The sequence below is a fragment of the Anabrus simplex genome, chromosome 2, assembly GCF_040414725.1.
Source record: "Anabrus simplex isolate iqAnaSimp1 chromosome 2, ASM4041472v1, whole genome shotgun sequence".
Taxonomy (NCBI): domain Eukaryota; kingdom Metazoa; phylum Arthropoda; class Insecta; order Orthoptera; family Tettigoniidae; genus Anabrus; species Anabrus simplex.
Genome location: NC_090266.1, coordinates 540566910 through 540586853, shown reverse-complemented (window position 1 = coordinate 540586853; position 19944 = coordinate 540566910). Strand labels below are relative to the sequence as shown.

Below are 19944 nucleotides of genomic sequence, written 5' to 3'. Positions count from 1 at the left end.
CCTTAAGGTATAGCCCCAGCATTTTCCTGGTTTGAAAATGGGAAACCATGGAAAACCATCTTCAGGGCTGTCAACAGTGGGGTTCGAATCCACTAACTCCTGGATGCAAGCTTACAACTGTGTGCCCCTGACCGCACAGCCAACTCGCCTGGTAATGAAGAAGTAATTGGACCATATGGAAATGGGAAAAGGAATTAAGGAGAGAAACTAGTAGAGTTTTGTTTGAGGAGTGGAATGATTGTGGTCAACACATGCTTTCAGAGGAGAAACAGCAGACTACATGGCTGGGGCGATACATGAATAAAATACAGTACGTGATTGATTATTCTGGTGGAAAGGACAAATCACAGACGGTTGATAGATGTAACAGCTCGTTACCAGGAGAAGCATTCGATGGAAATCACTGAGCTGTTATAGTAAAACTGAGAGTTAGGAAGGAGATAAGACATAGTAAAATAAGAGTGTGGAAATTAAAAGATAAGAATGTAGAGGAAGAATTTCTGGAGAGACTGAAACTACAAATTCAAGTAACTGAAGTAGGAAATGTGGAAGATGACCAAAACAGCATTTGTAAGTGGGGCACAGAGTGCCTGTGGTAGAACATCGATGAGAGTGAAAGGAAAGGAGACCATGGTGGAATGGAGTAAGTGAGAGAAGCAGTGAAAGAAAAGAAAGCACGACAAGAATGGAACAGAGATTTTAAAAAAAAACGAAAGAAAGCAAAAGGAAGTAAGAGGGACAAATTACAATTTGGTTTGCATCGCACCGACAGAGATAGGTCTTATGGCGACGATGGGACAGGAAAGGCCTAGGAGTAGGAAGGAAGCTGCCGTGGCCTTAATTAAGGTACAGCCCCAGCATTTTCCTGGTGTGAAAATGGGAAACAACGGAAAACCATCTTCAGGGGTCGACAGTGGGATTCGAACCCACTATCTCCCAGATGAAAGCTCACATCCGCACGCCCTTAACAGTATGGCCAACTCGTCCGGTAAGTGGGACAAAAAAAAGTGTGTGATAATTATACTGCCCTACAAAACTTAACAGTCGTAACTCAATTTTCTAAATTTCTATCTTTTTCCTGTTTAGTACTGTTGGAGAGTTGCCCAAACTTATTCCTAAGCAAGAAGGTTGTATCTTATTTTAAAATGGTAGATAATTGCTAAAGAGACCGAGTTCAACCATTTGAGAGCAGTGTTATCGGTGTAGAACTGGAACTTCCTTCCCTCCAAGTTGCCTCTGAATTTGCCCATGGCCTACACCACGGCTAAGGCTTCCTTCTCAGCAGTGCAATAGTGTTGTTCAGTGGGAGATAGCTTCCTGCTGGCATACTCGATGTCCCTTCCGCCGTCACTCCTCTCCTGGAATAACACTGCTCCTAAGCTGGAGTCGCTGGCTTCCATCTGCAGGCACATCTTCCTTTGAGGGTCGGTGTGGGCTAGACCGGGAGCGTTGCTTATCACAGCTTTACTGCCTTGGAATGCTGCTTTTTCTTTGCTGGTCATCGGAATGGGCGGTTGTTATGGAGTAGATATTGGTAGTGGTATTGCCTTCTCTTCCAAGTGTGGCACGAAGCTGCTATACCATCCACATAAGCCAAGGAACTGACGTACTTGTCGCTTGCCCGCGGACATTGAGCCTCTTCGATAGTTCAATTCTTCTTTGGTTGCCTTTCTAAACTTTCCGATGTTAGGACATGCCAAGATATTCTATGCGGGACTGGGCGAAGTGGCACTTCTCCAGTTGGCAAGTCAGTCCATGAATCTTCAGTCGTTCCAGTACTTTCCTCAGATGTACAAGGCAATCTTGAAAATTCTCGCTGTGAATTAAAATGCTGTCGAGATACACTTGGCACGAATCTTCAACTTATCCTGACAATACTTTATCCATCAGTTGCATGAAGGTGGCAGGAGCATTCTTCAATTCGAAAGGCATTACTGCAAACTGCTACAATCCTCTCGGTGTCATGAAGACGGTCAGTGGTCTAGAACTTTTCGACCTCAACTTGCCAATATCTGGAGTTGAGATCCAGTGTGCTGAAAATCCTAGACCAGCAAGTCTTTCAGGTCAGGCATGGGGTAGGCGTCACTAATGGTCTTCTCGTTCAACCTGCGGAAGTCCACACACAGTCAATACTCCCCATTCTTCTTTTTCGGTAGGATGATAGGTGAAGTTTAACAGGATGTAGAGGGTTCGATGAGACCTTACCCTTCCATCTCTTGAATCTTCTGAATGATGAAATTGCGCTTATCCGGACTGATTGGATATGGACGTTGCTTGATGGGTGAGGAAGTGTTGCATTCAATGGTGTGCGTTACCGTGGTAGTCCGTCCTATTTTATTGGTGATTACCTCCGGAAAGTCCTTCAAGGTGCGTTTCAGCTCCTCTTCTTCACTTGGTTGAAGATGCGTTAACTGGATATCTCCCAGGTCTAAGCCGACTTCCGCATCCCTGTGAGTCCGGAGATTTCCATCATGCCAGGCAACCCTCAGATGTCTGTCTTTTCCCACAAAGACTTCATGAGCTGCATAGACTAGGATCACCTTGTATTCCCCCAGAAAGTCATGACCTAATATGATGTCCGGTATTAGGTTCTGAATCACTGCAACGTCAATTACAATAGGCAGGTCCGTGCATTTAGTGGTTAGGTAGTCTGTCATTGGATGGAGTAGGTTACCCCGTCCGCTGCTCCCACTACCCTTCTGAGATGGTGATACTTCATAGGCAGTAGTAATCTGGCAACAGTCCTGTTGGACAAATGAATGGCTTGCTTGGGTGTCGAGTATGGCTGAAAAATTCTCGTTGCCTATCCTTAAGATGACAGCTGGGCAGAGTTGGCCTGTTCTACTCACAATCTGACCTATCCCTCTCTTACTTGACCAGGGTTGATTGTCCTGTCTTGAGGCTTATTCCTGTTCCTCGTCCCATCACCCCTCAATCCAGATTGGGCCAGACCTAGTTTTCCGACATCAAGGCTGGGCACTTGTTCTTCAAGTGTCCCGTTCTTCCACACTGGTAGCACTTCCTATCTGCGCTGGTCTCTTCCGTAGCTTTGCACTTGTGTTCCTCCTCCAACTGAGCAATGATTCTACGTAGATCATCAAAGGATCTCGGTTGTGAGACTTTCACTAAGGGTCGAATCTTTATTGTGGAGTAGCTCTGTGATATCTGGCAAGATCTTGTTCTCGCTTACTTCCGGGTGCAGATACTTGAAGAGCTTGTACTTCTGTAGGAAGAAGGCGCTAGCTCTCATGCCAGTGGGTTGTGCCTCAGTTCGTAGTTTCCTTCTCACGGAGCTCTTCACCCCTTCAGAATTAAACCTAGAGAGGAATTCCCCCTTGAAGTCCATCCAGTTTAAATTTAAGCCCTTCAAGTTATTCCACCAAGTAGTGGCTTGCCCCATTAATCGCGGTGTGATGAGCTGCACGAACATGTCCTCTGGTAGATTAGTCCTTCCTAATAGACAGACCGATCCCTCGATGAAGCTAGTCGGGTTCTCTTACAGTCACCCGTGGAATTCTGGAAGGCTCTCTATAATCAAACAACAAGGGAGATGTGCAGAATATAAGAGAAAGCTTCCTTCATGCAGTAGGAGATAAATTAACTCAAACGGGATGTATCGCCACACCTCTAACCCCCTCAAACTGAACCGGTAGTACAGCACACCTAGACCCGAAGGTGGTTTTCTAACCTTCCTTCAACAGCAAAAACACAGTTTTCAAAATTTCCCTTGATGGTAGAAATTCTCCCCTCAACCTGTTGCTTTATGCCGGAAACCTAGATTTCCACCTCTTCCTTGAGTTTCGAGATGTGCCCTTCCAGCTGGCTTACCCTACTATCGATCTGTTCAACCTGTCCCAGTTTTGACCTGATGTCTGATACTTGCTGCATTAATCGATTGGTGATGTCGCTAAGTTGGGATGAAATTTTAGTCATTTACGATTGAAATTTTCGATTCTAGGCCCTGTTCTACTTGGTAAACCTGTGTGTACACTTGTGATTGTCTGGTTAAAACTGAGTTAGCTTCAGAAATTTTATCTGAAATTTTGTCATTTACTTTCAAAATATGCTCTGCAAACTGTTCTGTTAGGCCACAATTGAAGTCTGAAATTTTGTCATTCTGGTCATTGAGTCATTGCATCATGGTCATTAGGTTAGAATACAGGTTTGTTATATTTACCTCCTCTTCTGACTCCTCCAGATCTTCATAGACATCGATGAAAATCTTTTCGGGATCCTTGCATTTTTCTAAGAGATCTTCTCGTAATCGCGTCTGCAGTGATTCTTCTTGCTGTTCGTCGGAAGATTTCTCTTAGCGAGTTCACCTTTGAGTTGTTGAATGGACATCTTTTCTAGTTAACACTTGCATTTTGTTCTATTTCATACTACACTCTTAATTCACTCATAAATTCATACGTCATGTCCGTGGTCACCAATGACGTAGCCACAAAGACGCACACAAAATGCTGTCACCCGTGTACACGGCTTTTATTTGCAATTATTTACAGGTTATACATTAACCACACAAATCAACAAACCACCATTTTTATCAAATGCCTATCACAAAGCACATGCGGATTGCAACCTTGAAACAGTTGACTGCTTACATTAGCATGTCGGCTTAAACACTACATGTGTTCACAAAAACAACTCCAGCTAACCAATAACTCAACTCCATTACCAAGACCACTTCCTTATATATGTTGCCTGGCCAGGCTTCTAGAAGGATATGTCACAACATATCTTCTAGTAAATTCTACAGTGCTTAATACATAGTTACAATTGGAAGGAAGGTTCTATATAGTTCTTGTCTTACCTAGTGTTATTCTGGATATTACAATGTGTTGCATAATACTGTAGTGGATGACCCATCATATATACAGGTAATAATAAATTATATACTATTAATTACAGGTTCTTACACTAACTAAACTCATATAAATATGTATATATATACAGCGTATGTTTCATGACATAACCTCACAAACAATGCGATCGTAAAGATCGTAAATAATGATACTAATACAAATAAGTGGATGTAAACACTTTATAGCCATACATCACAAGTCATAATAATAATAATAATAATAATAATAATAATAATAATAATAATAATTGTTCCGGGGATACCCATGGAGCAGAAAGAGGTTAAAGAAGGTGCCACGGTGAATGGGTCTATCTACAGTCTCAAAATTAATTTAAACTTTAACAAAGGTTATATTTCTTAAGAATTTCAAAAATCAACAAATAACAACATAACAGGTACAATTAGCAATTTTGAAACTGGTCAAGGAAAACACAATATTAGAGAATTCTCCAGGTCCTGGGCTTCAAGCCCCTCACTTTACAATTCTTGAGCTCCCAGCTCAAATTTAAAAAATAGCATGAATTTACTCAAGGGCAGAAATCCCCTAATTCAAGAGCACTTGCTCCCCAAAATACAATATCAAGCCTTCCAGAGGCGCTCGTTACAATTACAAAACTTGAAAAAGAGCTAACAGGCTCTCAGTTTCTCAAGCCTACTCAAGGCAACATCAACTTACAATTACTGGCCTCTCAAGGCACAACTTACAATTTGAAAATAATTTATACAGGGGTATTTAATAACCAACCTACTGGGTCTTCATGGAAAAAGAACAGGTTGGATAACTGGCCCAACCACAAGGTGAATGGAGGCACACTGCACTCCAATATATTGAACACTAAGAAAACCTAAAGGGCTTTAGGCCGATGAAAACAGGGGCTAATCCCAAGCTACTGAGGTGACTCGTATAGAAATTATTTTAACACATTACGGAAGGAAAAACAGTTACGAAACGTAGTCACCTCAAACCAAGATGAAGGGGAGCTTGAGAGGGTACATCACCCTCTCTCTATCCCCGATTTGCAGTTAAAGATTTTATGAAGTTTTTACATTAGCCAGCAGAAAGTTACATTTTTAGAAAAGTAGGTTACATAGTTCACAATTTGGACCTTTCCCTCGGATTAAACTGCGGAGGTAGCAAGAAAGAATAAAGTTATGTGGCCATTACCTTGTAGATGTTCTGTTGACCGATGAAAGAGGCCGCCCGCCTCCTGCTTTGACACACACACTCAGCAAGATGACGATTAATTGGTCAAGAAATGAGAAAATCCGCAGTTTATAAACCCTCAGGGAAGGTTTGAAATCATTCAAGACTAAACTAGCCACACCCTCTCAATTTTATTGGATGAATTCAAAGTAACACTCAGAATCGAACAAGAAGCCTGTAATAGGTTGAAAATGAATTACAGAAATTTGTGATTGGCTAGATTCAAAACTGGCAGAAAGAAAAAGGAAATATTGCCAACCCAAAAATAAATGAACATCAATCAGTTACAAAAACCTAGAAATACAAAACTTCTTTAAATTATAAATTCTTTCACTTTGCACCAGGGTACATGATCATAGTTTTTTGATAGTGTCATCTGTGGAGAAATGTCCAAACTTCTTGATGAATGTCAAACAAAACGAGTAGAAATTCACTTAGGTTAGGAAACTGCACAATAACAAAATTACATCATATTTCTGTGGTGATAACTTCTGAGTAAAGTTCTAAGTTGGTATAGTTTCAGTTTCACTTTTTACCAATAGAGGAGTTCATTTAGGCGCTAGTTTTGAATGCGCGGCGTTGAGGTGTACCTCCCGGTACAACAACAATAATAATAATAATAATAATAATAATAATAACAACAACAACATCAGTCATAAAAAATAATAAAAACTTGAGCTCGATACTTGGATTATTTACCCATGGGTTAAAGAATATTTTTTTCAATTTATATCAGTTTATTACACTTGCGTCAATGTGAAGCAATCCTGACTTTACCTCTGAACTTAGAAAATCGAATCATGAAGGGCAAGCCCACACACATGGCGTTCGTAGATCTAGAAAAGACATTCGATAACGTTGATTGGACCAAGCTATTCGAGATTCTGAAGGTGATCGGGATCAGGTACTAAGAAAGAAGAATACTACAATGTATATAAAAATTAGTCTGTAATGATAAGAATCAAGGGTTATGAAAAAGAAGCAGCAATCCAGAAAGGGGTGAGGCAAGGCTGCAGTTTGCACCCCCCCCCCCTCCTTTTCAATGTTTATATAGAACGGGCAGTAAAGGAAATCAAAGAAGAATTTGGAAAGGGAATAACAATGCAAGGAGAGGAAATCAAAACCCTGAGTTTTGCTGATGATATTGTTATTTTATATGAGATTGCAGAAGATCTGGAGAAGTTGCTGAATGGTATGGTCATGGGTGATGAGTACAAGATGAAAATAAATAAGACCAAAACAAAAGTAATGGAGTGCAGTTGCATGAAGTCAGGTGATGCAGGAAATATTAAATTAGGAAATGAAGTCTTACAGGAAGTGGATGAATATTGTTACTTGGGTAGTAAAATAACTAATGATGGCAGAAGTAAGGAGGACAAACTGCAGGCTAGCACAATCAAGGAAGGCCTTTCTTAAGAAAAGAAATTAGCTCACTTCGAATATTGATATAGGAATTAGAAAAATGTTTAAGAGTTTTGTTTGGAGTGTGGCACTGTATGGAAGTGAAACATGGACAATAACTCGCTCAGAAAGAAAGAGAATAGAAGCTTTTGAATGTGGTGTTATAGAAGAATACTGAAGGTGAGATGGATAGTTCGAATCATGAATGAAGTGATACCGAATTGAACTGGTGAGAGGAGATCGTCGTGGCTAAATCTGGCGAAAAGAAAAGATAGAATGATTGGACACATCTTAAGACACCCAGGACTTGTGCAGTTGGTTTTTGAGGGAAGTGTAGGGAGTAAGAACGGTAGGGGTAGACCAAGGTATAAATATGACAAGCAGATTAGAGCAGATGTAGAATGCAGCAATGTAGAAATGAAAAGGCTAGCACAGGATAGGGTTTGCATGAAGAGATGCATCAAACCGTCTATGGATTGATAACTCAAACAAAAACAACAACATGTTCAATATTCCCTAACTAAAAATCCTTCTTATAATATTATGTTCTTACATCTTAACAAAATCAAATTATATTCACTATTTTATACTACAAATTACTTTACGAAAATTTCCTAACCTAAAATCGGGGATTGTATTTTTGTATGGTTACAGTCTGGATGCATAGTACATAGAATGAGAACATTTTTGTTTGCCTTGCCTTGATAGATCTTTAGTGTAGCATCATTGGTCTTCAGCAGTGATCTGGTATACAACTTTTCCTTTGCCTTTTTAACATAGACTGGTAGGCTACTTCCCTACAAGCTTTGTTCATAATACCAACAAGGGCAGTTGAATTAGTTTTCAAGGTAAGAGAAATAAGCATCCCCAAACATCATCTACTACACACTGCAGATGTACTGTGAATATCACTCACTGATTAAAAAATATGAAACTGAATTTAAATGAAACTATATTAAAATATTCATGAAATAAAATACCCAATCATTGGACTATGTACTCGCACTTAGTACTCACGTGATTACTTACCCATACAATTGTTGATGGGTGCCAGCTACACATAGATGTAATGATAATACAATGAGAGTCTTGAATATCTCTAGGGGGTAGGGTAATAAGCTTACTTTGACAGCATAACATATAGGTTCTGGGAAAAGGAGATTGGCGTTCGGTTTCCCCATTAAAATTTGAGGTTATCTGTGCTACTATAGAAGTGAAACAATCAATTATATTCGATACTAAACAAAATATATATTCTTTGAAAATTTATTTTAACGAGTGAGATTTATTGCAGTAATTCAAAAGATAATATAAAACTCTGACATTATAACTGAAGGAAACTCTAGGCATAAAATTTGAAATCCTCTTGACCAGACATTTAAAAGTTGTACAAGAAATTTATCCCTCACTGGTTCACTTTACAGTATCCAAGGTTATGAATTCCCATATCAAATTCACATTAGAATTAGAAAAAGATCAAAAGATCAACTTCCAAGATCTAACTATCACAAGACATTCAGATTCTTTAACTTACAAAATTTTTAGGAAACCCACCCAATCCGCTACTATTATTCATCAAGACTTAACGCACACCCAATCCCATAAAAGAGTGACATATAATAGCTTAGTTCATTGAGCGTTCAGCATACCTATGGCCAAGAAGAATCTCTCTATCGAACTGAATACTATCCGCAGTATTGAAAAATTCAATGGCTTCGATAATCACATATCTATATATATAAAGTAGCTTGTCCTGACTGACTGACTGACTGACTGACTGACTGACTGACTGACTGATTCATCATCGCCGAGCCAAAACTACTGGACATAAAGAAATGAAATTTTGGAGATATATTCATATTAAGATGTAGGTGCTCGCTAAGAGAGGATTTTTGGATATTCCGTCGCTAAGGGGGTGAAAAGGGGGGTGAAATTTTAAAATGAGTGTGTCTATATCTCAAAACTTTAAAAGTTTACAGATGTGAAAATTGGTATTTAGAATCTTCTTTAAGGGACACTGGGACTGAAATTTTGGCGAAATATATGTAAAATATTGATTTTCGGCTTTTTCCATATTAATACACCCCTAACCCCCGCGGATCAGATAGCAGTGTTTTCATCCAAATTCCTCCATTTTTAAAGCTCTAGCGTAGCTTTTAAATGCCTGGCATGCCGTCCTTTAAACGCCCACTTTCGTTCGACTCACGATCAGCACACATTAGTGGTGTATTCAAGCAGATTTCACGATTTCATTTCATAAGAATAATTCAAAAAGGCCTCCTACATCTGTCGGTCTGCATTTTGCTGCTTTCTAGTGGAGGAAGTAGGCACTTTTACTACGTAAACTATATAAGAACTACAAAAGTTTGAAAAATCTGAATGAAAATTACAGGTGGCCTTGCATAATATATTGAGTAAATTTTTATGCCTATTTTCAAAGACAGTGATTACTTATTAAAGAAATATTTATTAGTTTCAACATTATTTATGACTATTTCCGTACATACCATGTGCAAATCCTGTTTGTTTACAAACAAGTTGTTTTCCAGTTTGATTGTGTTGAGGTATGCGAGTATTTTCTACTATTGTTTGGTGGTGTTCTGTGGTGAAATGCATACAGTAAGTTCTCGGTGGCATAAGCCAAAATCCAAAAGTAGGAGAAAACAAGAAATTTCTTTGAGATTATCAGCTGGCAATACAGGTTATGAGCATTGTCCATTATTTTAAAAAATTGCTTTTTTCTCTGTTTCACTTTTTCAGGCATTCAAAATGTTACACGCGTCATAAATCTTATGATATTGCTTTCAAAATTTGCATGTATTATCTTCATTGCATTGACTATAAACCTGCGGATCGATTTTTGGATTGCACTTTTGGTCTGGCTGCAAAAAAATTTCAAACTTAAAAAATTGAAGATTTTTGTAGATTAAAAACTTGGATATGAAAAAAATTTATTTCTTCATACTCATTAATGCAATTCAAAAAAGAATCCGTAGGTTTCTTCCAATTGTATTAATGCAATAGAATATTACCTAAAAGTTACACTATCTTGATTGGTTTAATGCGGCAGACCTTTATAAATATAGAATAATTTGCACATGAAAATGTATAAAATAATTAATATCTCAAGAACTAATCAACTTGCAATGCTCAAATTTACCACAGTGGTTTATGTTATGACTATTCATAAGCATACAAAATTTCAAAGCTGTACCTCAGTTTATATAGAATTTGGAAATTTCAGTCCCAGTGTCCCTTAAAAATAAGGAAACAGGTATTTTTTTGTTTTGAGACAATCCCAATAGGAGGGGCACAAAAGGGTGAAAAATGGGTTGAATGCCTTTAATCGGGATACCGGTACTTATATCTCAGAAACTGAAGATATTACAGACATGAAAATTGGTACTTTTGATCTCTTTTAAAAATAAAGAAACACGTATTTTTTTGTTTGGGGGAAATCCAATTAATGGGAGGGTGAAAAGGGGGTGAATTTTTAAAATGGGTGCATCTATATCTCAAAACTCTTAAAGTTTACAGATGTAAAAATTGGTACTTAAAATCTTCATTAAAAACAAAGAAACAGGTATTTTTTGTTTTCGGAAAATCCCAATAGGAGGGGTGAAAAGGGGTGAATGACTTTCATGAGGATACTTATATCTCAGAAACTGAAGATATTACAGACCTGAAAATTGGTGTTTAGGATCTCCTTTAAAAATAAAGAAATACATATTTTTTGTTTTTGGAAAATCCAATTAATGGGGGGGTGAAAAGGGGGTGAATTTTTAAAATGAGTCTATCTATATCTCAAAACTTTTAAAGTTTAAAGATGTAAAAATTGGCATTTAGAATCTCCTTTAAAAATAAAGAAACACGTATTTTTTTGTTTTCGGAAAATCCCAATTGGAAGGGTGGAAAAGGGTGAAAAAGCGGTTGAATGCCTTTAATGAGGCTACTTATATTTCAGAACCTGAAGATATTACAGACCTGAAAATTGGTATTTGGGATTTACTTTAAAAATAAAGAAACAGGTATTTTTTTGATTTTGGAAAATCCAAATAATGGAGGGTGAAAAGGGGGGTGAATTTTTAAAATGAGTGTGTCTACATCTTAAAACTTTAAAAGTTTACAGAAAAAAAAATGGTATTTAGAATCTTCTTTAAAAATACAAGAACACGTATTTTTTGCTTTCTTTAAATCCCAATAGGAGGGGGTGTAAATGGGTGAACAATGGGATGAATGCCTTTAATGATGATACATATATCTCAGAAACTGAAAATATTACGGAAATGAAAATTTGTATATGGGAGCTCCTTTAAAAATAAGGAAACACGTATTTTTTTGTTTTTGGAAAATCCAATTAATGGGGGTTAAACAGGACTGACAAACTGGGGTGAATTTTTTGAAAGACTATATCTACAGAATATCTGAGAAACGTAAAATGTTATAGACGTAAAAAGTGGGTATTTGGAATCTCCTGTAAATGTAAAGAAAGATAGGTGATTTGTTTTTGGAAACTCCACGTAAGGGGAAATAAAAGGGGGTGAAATTTTAAAAAGCGAATTTCCACAGTATATCTCTAAAACTTAACATGTTACAGAAGTGAAAAATGGTATTTTTATCTCTATTAAAAATAAAAGAAACGTGTATTTTCAGCTTTCGGAAATACCACTTGGGTGGAAGGGGGGGGGGGGGTAAAAGTGACTGAAAATGGTGTTGAATTCTTTTAATTAGGCCACTGATATCTCAAAAATGAAGATATTACAGACGTGAAATCTGCTTTGGAATCTGCTTTAAAAGTAAAGAAACACGTATTCTCGGAAAATCCAATGAAGGGGGGGTGGGGGGGTGAAAGAATTGAAAAATTAATTGAATTAATTGTATGAGAATACATACATCTAATAGAAACTAAAGTTGTTACGGACGTGAAAATTGGTATTTGAATCTCCTTAAACAAGGAAAAACGCGTTTTGGGGGGCGGGAGTGAAAAGGAGTTGAATTCCTTTCATGAAGACACATAAATCAAAAACTGAAGAAGTTAGAGTCGTGATAATTACTATTTAGAAGATCCTTTACTATTAAGGAAACAAGTGTATTTTGCCGGAAAATTCACTTACGGGGTGGGGGGGAGGGGAGTGTGAAAGGAAGTGAAAATAAAGTGAATTATTTTTATGGGGATACTTATATCTCAAAACTGAATGTAACAGATGTGAACATTGGTGTTTGGAATATCTTTTAAACATAAAGAAACACGTCTTCTATTTTTTTTTGGGGGGGGGAGGTGTAAATAAACTTAACGGCGGTGGGGTGTAAAAGGAGGTGAGATCAATTGATTTTACTGTTCATAATGTACTTAAGGAGCCTCCGTTGCTCAGGCGGCAGCGCGCCGGCCTCTCGCAGCTGGGTTCCGTGGTTCAAATCCCGGTCACTCCATGTGACATTCGTGCTGGACAAAACGGAGGTGGGACAGGTTTTTCTCCGGATACTTCGATTTTCTGTCTCATCATTCATTCCAGCAACACTGTCCAATATTTCATTTCATTTGTCATTCAACGATCATTGCCCCAGAGGTGTGCTTCGGCAGCCGGCACAATTCCTATTGTGGCTGCTAGATGGGGCTTTATTCATTTCATTCCTGACCCTGTCGAATGACTGGAAACAGGCTATATAGTTTCGATGTACTTATTCTGATCATAAACCGATCATTTTTAATCTTTCCTGGGCTGGTTTTCAACAGCCATCTTTTCCTTCGGAGAACGTTCTTAGATTACAGTAGATCCTCCTGGCATGTAAATAAAAATTTAAACACATTTGAAATAAACGATAGGAATGAGATGGACCGTCAAATTGTTCACCTCTATAATAAGGTCAACAATGCACGGAAGTATGTCATTGGTATTGCCAGAAATCCCGCACACTTGCCTACGCGCGACGATGGTGCTGGTCACATTGTAACAATGACACTGGCAGCAGATGTAATTTACCGCCAAGTAGCGATCTTGCAGCTTGCTGTGGGGTTCAGAACATCTTTTAATAATAATAATAATAATAATAATAATAATAATAATAATAATAATAATAATAATAATAATGTTCTGGACCGTTGTCAAATGTGCGGACCCCCCTGGAAAATGGTCCTGGACGGGTAATGACTAAGAATGCAGTCCGGCCGCGGGTTCAGTACCGCCAAGCCACCTAAGACGACACCACGCCGGATCTCCTGAAGGATTTTATCCATATTAAAAACGCTTATAGGAAAAGATGGCAAAAATTTAGGGACCCAACCGACGGGGTGGAATATCTGGACCTAGCCCGGGAAGTACGAAATCGATTGCTGGAAAGAAAGATTGAAAAATGTGAGGAAACATACCGTAATCTATTAGAAAACGAGTCAGATCGCGAATTTTGGCGGATTCTCGCAGAAAACGAGTCAGATCGCGAATTTCGGCGGATTATATATCTAAAACAATTAGCATTCAATTATAAATTTCAGTATAATACCGTAGCGAAGCACGGGTATCTTGCTAGTAAATAATATAAATAATTTCATGAATATGAAATATTACGTGTGATGTAGGTGAGTAATAATTAATACAAGTACATTATACATGCTAAGAATTCTGGAACAAAAGTACAAATAAGGTGCTCTGTGTTGTTAAAATTTGTAGACTCATGGAATTCAGTAGGTCCTGGTGATACATAACGGTTGTGGACCGAGTGCTATGACAATAAGAATGAACACAAAGTAAACTGACACATATATAAAAATATACAGGTATGTACAATGTCTGAGTAACAAACTGTGTGGTTGATACTCTCTGGAAGAAGAGTCGACTAAATACTGTATCAGCTTAAGCGGATAATTTGGCATTTGGTGAATTGAGTAACCAAGTTGTGTTGATGGGCTGCATGGTTGATTGTTGTGCAGAATGTGAAGTTTTTGGATTCTTGTTGAGAAGAAAGTAGACACTGCGCGTGGGTGATATTAATTGGGAGAATTCTCAGTTCATAGCGGAAAACAAATTGGACCTCGCGCTGTGGTGTGTAGCTTAGCTGATAGTGTGCGACCAATAATAACAGTTTGCACATTCTACATAACACGTCACACATCAACAAGGTCAACAGTTATGCAAAATGAAGTGTTTACAGGCTCAAATGTAAGTCATGTACTAATATTTCTTATGTACGGCAAACCGGGAGAAGTTTTAATATAAGATATTCTGAACACATCAATGCAGTTAAATATAATAAATTTTCGGCTATCGGCCAACACATGGTCGATTACAATCATAATTTCACGAATATCGAACAAGATATGGACATCCTGGAAATAGCTAACAAGGTTCCTCTGCTTATTATAATCGAGAAATTCTACATAAATCTGGACAAGTATTTCAATGCTAACTACAACCTTCATGAAATCATGGAAAAATTCAATATTTTATTTTATTTTATTTATTTATTACTTTTCTCAGGAAAAACAATTTAGCCGATCAAAAATAATTCTTAAAGTTAATTAAAGGTCTTTCGTCGAAACAATTACCATCACACCTGCATCCTTCGGCCCCACCTTAAGTTACTCCCCTACTCCCCGACCCTCCCTTCGCACCTTGCCCCACGCTACCCGCTCCACCGGGTTGCTCCTCCACTTACCAACCTCTTCCCCTCTTGCTTTCCTTGCCATTCCCAATGCATGCTTATTCCAGTTGCACACTACCGGTCAAGCCGATCACATTGCCGCGCAAGGTAAGTATTCTTTCTCTTCTTCTTTTTCTCCCTTTCTTTTCTTTTTCTTTAATGAACCTCGCGTTAATGGAACCTGATGATAATAGAAAATTAAAATCGATTCCATCCTGGATTGGGAATTTAACCTCTCATCATATGCAGAACTCCTTATACTATAAGAAGTTGCTTATATTCAGCCTGTATACAATTTCTGAATCATAAATCATTGGACTTTAAGCAAGGTAAATACCTTCTGCGCCTATGTTGTACATAACAAATATTCAATATTTCGACAGAAGATGTAACTGAAAGATAGAATTCACTAGAGGCATCTGGACTTTATATTCAGACTGGCATTTTATACTTTTTTCATTATGCAATTTTAATGTATACGTAAAGTGTAATATTTCAACCATTATTGTAAAAATCGATGTGGTACTATATTTTAAGTACCGGGCGAGTTGGCCGTGCGCGTAGAGGCGCGCGGCTGTGAGCTTGCATCCGGGAGATAGTAGGTTCGAATCCCACTATCGGCAGCCCTGAAAATGGTTTTCCGTGGTTTCCCATTTTCACACCAGGCAAATGCTGGGGCTGTACCTTAATTAAGGCCACGGCCGCTTCCTTCCAACTCCTAGGCCTTTCCTATCCCATCGTCGCCATAAGACCTATCTGTGTCGGTGCGACGTAAAGCCCCTAGCAAAAAAAAAAAAATATATATTTTAAGTCTCACTGCTATAAATGTAAACTTGGACATTTCACTATCTATAGATCAGTATCACGATATAATTTTATCTCACATAACATTTCATGCATTTCACCATTTTATATGCACATTATCACATTACACATATAGCTCATTTTATTAATTTTATTAATGCACAATGAAATATTGTTCCGGGATATCGACAAATAAAAGTGTACCTTATTTAGGCTGATGACCCACACAGGGTCGAAACTAGTCCCCTAACAACACATTGTAATGTATACATAGGCATTACAATTATTGTATAGCATTGAGTAGGTGGAATAAAACTTTGTTAATTACATTATATGCACTTTACAGTACAGTACCTTCAACACTTTGAGTGTTATTACGATGTAGTCCTTTGAATTGGTATCAGCTATAGGTATCTCAAGCCTAATTTGGTGATGTATCCCTTTAGTTTCACAAACGAGATATAGGATGGCTTGAAACTATACTCACACTTCACAATCAAATTTACAAGTAATTCACTGATAAATGTTAGTCTGCATTACGACGACTCAATATTCAGCTGTCACCGAATTGACACAAGAACTAGACCGAACAGATGCACGAAACACACTCCGAACATATAATCCATTTGGTCACTGACGATTACATATCCATACCAATGTTCCCCATTAGTCTCCTTCCAACCAACTGAACTATCCAACTGACTGCCGCTATAGGATACAGCCCCTATATATAGCCATTAGTTGCCACATGGTAAAACACCCATGTCATAGCTCAAAATAGATATGATGTCACTCCCACCCAGCTACAAATGTTACATATTGTGTTGAAATAGCCTCAAGCAAACTTGGAACTCCCTAAATATGATCTCATTGCTGAAAGCATACAATGACAGAGCGATGACTCGACAGTTACGGTAGCAGTATAAACCATATGTTGCAATGTCAAAAGGTTTCACAAAACATATCCATATCTGATATTAGGCATTAAGTCTCACTCTTCATTATTTTGATGCTAATATACACACACACAAAAATATATATACACAATAAATTAACTACAATGAAGCAAGTGATAATTAATTCATAGCAAAATCAGATTATAGAACTGAATCAAACAATAATAATTACAATAATAATAATAATAATAATAATAATAATAATAATAATAATAATAATAATAATATAGATACAATAATAAAAATACAAATGAATGCTTGTAATGGGATTTGAACTGTTACAGTACATCTCTACTCGAAACTAGAGGTTCCACTGGTGGACAGGTATATGCCTAAATTGCCATAAATTCTATATACATTAAACAATCCCACCAATAAAGGTAAGGAAGCCCCAGGAATTAATGTGGTATTCATTTCTGTTATATTCTAACTGACCCCATGGCCATGTGCTTTTCAGAAGACAAAACTGAGTCCATGTTCTTCTGGGTGAACTGACCATGCCTTAGTGGCCTCAGCTAGGCTATCCCCCCATCAGGTAATTAAAATTAAATTATAGCATTCTTCACATAGAATTTCTGAAATCAGGGCCTTTAATTTTACAATACACCATTTGACAAAGAAATCAAATGGGTCCTACATGTAGGCTACATTTCCATATTACAGTCATCTTTTAAAATGTAAGATATTAGACAGGCCCCAGTTCAACAATTCTGTTGTGCTTCAGGACAATAAATTTTAGAATCCTAGTTTGTACAGATTAAATAAGCATCACTGATGCAGTGGATCTTCTCTACTGCCAAGTACAAAGTATGTATTTATTAAAATATACCCTGATATAACTATCCTAAACAATTATTTAATTATATCTTTCATAAATTATTATTTATTATTCCATTGTTCAGTTTCATATCTAAGATGCAATGAATACAAATATCAGTAAATACCTATTTTGGATGATTAGCAAATTGATTACAGTAGGCAATATGCACAATTTTATTTGATGGACTCAGCCGCTGAATGGATGTTTTTTTCAAACAAAGTAGTCTGGCAAATGACTGACAGAGGGTATGCTAATTGCAGAAGCTAGGTTATGATGACAGGTCTCACTTAAGGCAACACTGCGGAGATAAAAAGATATTTTTACCTAATGCATGAATTTTCACGAAAATTTGTGGGAATGTCACCTACATAAAAGTAGATATATCACAAACATTTCTTTTATATAGAATTAATCATTTTTACAAATATTCTTTTTTTTAAATTTTTAATTCAAATTTTTCATAAAATTTAATTAACATCTTAATGTAAATTTGTAATTAGGTAGATAATACTTCTTTTAAAAGCACTACATATCAACTTTTCTGTACATAATTTATACAAGGAGATATATCATACTAAAGTTTGTGTAATTTTACATTCTAAAATTCTGGACTAAAAAATCCCTACCACTTGAAAAAATTATTCAATCAAAAATTCCATATGCAGGTTTCTTAATATAGCTGTGATACATATACCAAACAAATTTGGTTACATTTGGCAGAATATTACTGGAGAAAATGGGATTTAAATGTAAAATTACAATTGGCAAACAAAGCATTATTACAGTGATAAATTGTTTGAATTCAGCAGAATAACTTTGTGACAAGAAAAAAGAATCTCAATCCTTTCAATTTCAGTCATAAAAATATTTCATCAAAAAGACCAAAATATTTATTTTTATCTCCGGAGTGTCGCCTTAACCTGATCAACTGAAAGTACAACACTTTCAATTCTGGTGCCCCAGTGCTACAGTTGACTCCTTGGCTGAATGGTCAGCATAGTGGACTTTGGTTCAGAGGTACATGGGTTTGATTCCTGCCTAGGGTGGGGATTTAAACATTAAATTGTTGGCCGCGAACATCAACAAAAATGGCACTGCTACTGATATCCTTCACCTTCCACACATCTGGCAAATGTGTTCCAGAGGATTACACAGAAGGCTTGTAGAGGTGCAATGGTTCAACGATAAATGGTTTTGTATATACAGTATGCATATGTTGCCACTACTTTCTTTCCTAGTCCTCATTAAAAAACCTCATGATATTTGTAAGGTGCACTGGCCTCTCTCATCTCTTTTTTCAAAATTTGCCACCAAGTATGGCATTCAAGAGATCAGGAACAAGTTTTTCCCAAATATTATAATACATTTCATAAGAATTTTGAATTTCAAAGCCCGCTTACTCTTATCTCTTGGCAACAATAGACTACAATTAAAAGAACATTTCCACTCATCCAAACTCCCATCTCCAAAGGACCTGTCATTAATGTGAAGGAATTTGGATGGGTATAAACGCCATAGATTCTAATTTCATAATGCATCATGACAAACAACCTCCAAAGCATCTACAGAGTTGTAAGAAAACAGAAACACCGTAACACAGACCACTGATATTAATAAAAGTAGTAATAATGTTATTGGTTTTTGATCCCCCTAGAGCAAGGTGCCAGAAGTTTGTCCTGTAAGAGTTCTTTGTACCAATTAACCTACCAACATGAGGCTGGAGTATTTGAGTAACTTCAAATACCACTGGTCTGAACTGGGGTCGAACACACAAACTTGGGCTCAGAAGGCCTACGCTCTAACATCTGAGATTATCAAAAGTATAGGAAATCTTATTATAATTATAAAAAACAAATAAAATTCAGTGCAATATCTAGTCAAAAGGGAAACCTGTTACATTAACATTCTGAGTATGTTAAAAGTATGTTAAAAAAAAAGTTTATAGGGAACAAATATATATCTCACCATACAAGGCGGTCCAAGCTTGATTTATAACATCCAGGCACACAGTTCCAGAGACCTCGTCGATGTTCGGATGATACACTTTATTCATAAAGCCTATTGATGGAGATTTAAATGGGTAGTGTTCCGGCAAATGTACTCTTACTTTCCAGATGCCACCCTCATATGGAGCTAGAAAAATGAAAACAGTAGTAAATATATTACAACAATGCAGGTAGTATTACAATTTTACAAATCAAGAAAAATGAAAACAGTAGTAAATATATTACAACAATGCAGGTAGTATTACAATTTTACA

General features: G+C 37.2%; 1 protein-coding gene across 1 annotated transcript in view; it reads right to left on the bottom strand.

Moving 5' to 3' along the window:
- The window catches only part of LOC136864213 (ubiquitin-conjugating enzyme E2 H), a 115660-nt gene that overhangs the window by 36606 nt on the left and 59110 nt on the right, over positions 1-19944 (bottom strand). The window contains exon 3 of the mRNA XM_067140923.2: positions 19650-19817. Within this exon, the coding sequence (XP_066997024.1) occupies positions 19650-19817 (168 nt within the window). The remainder of the gene's footprint in view (positions 1-19649; positions 19818-19944) is intronic.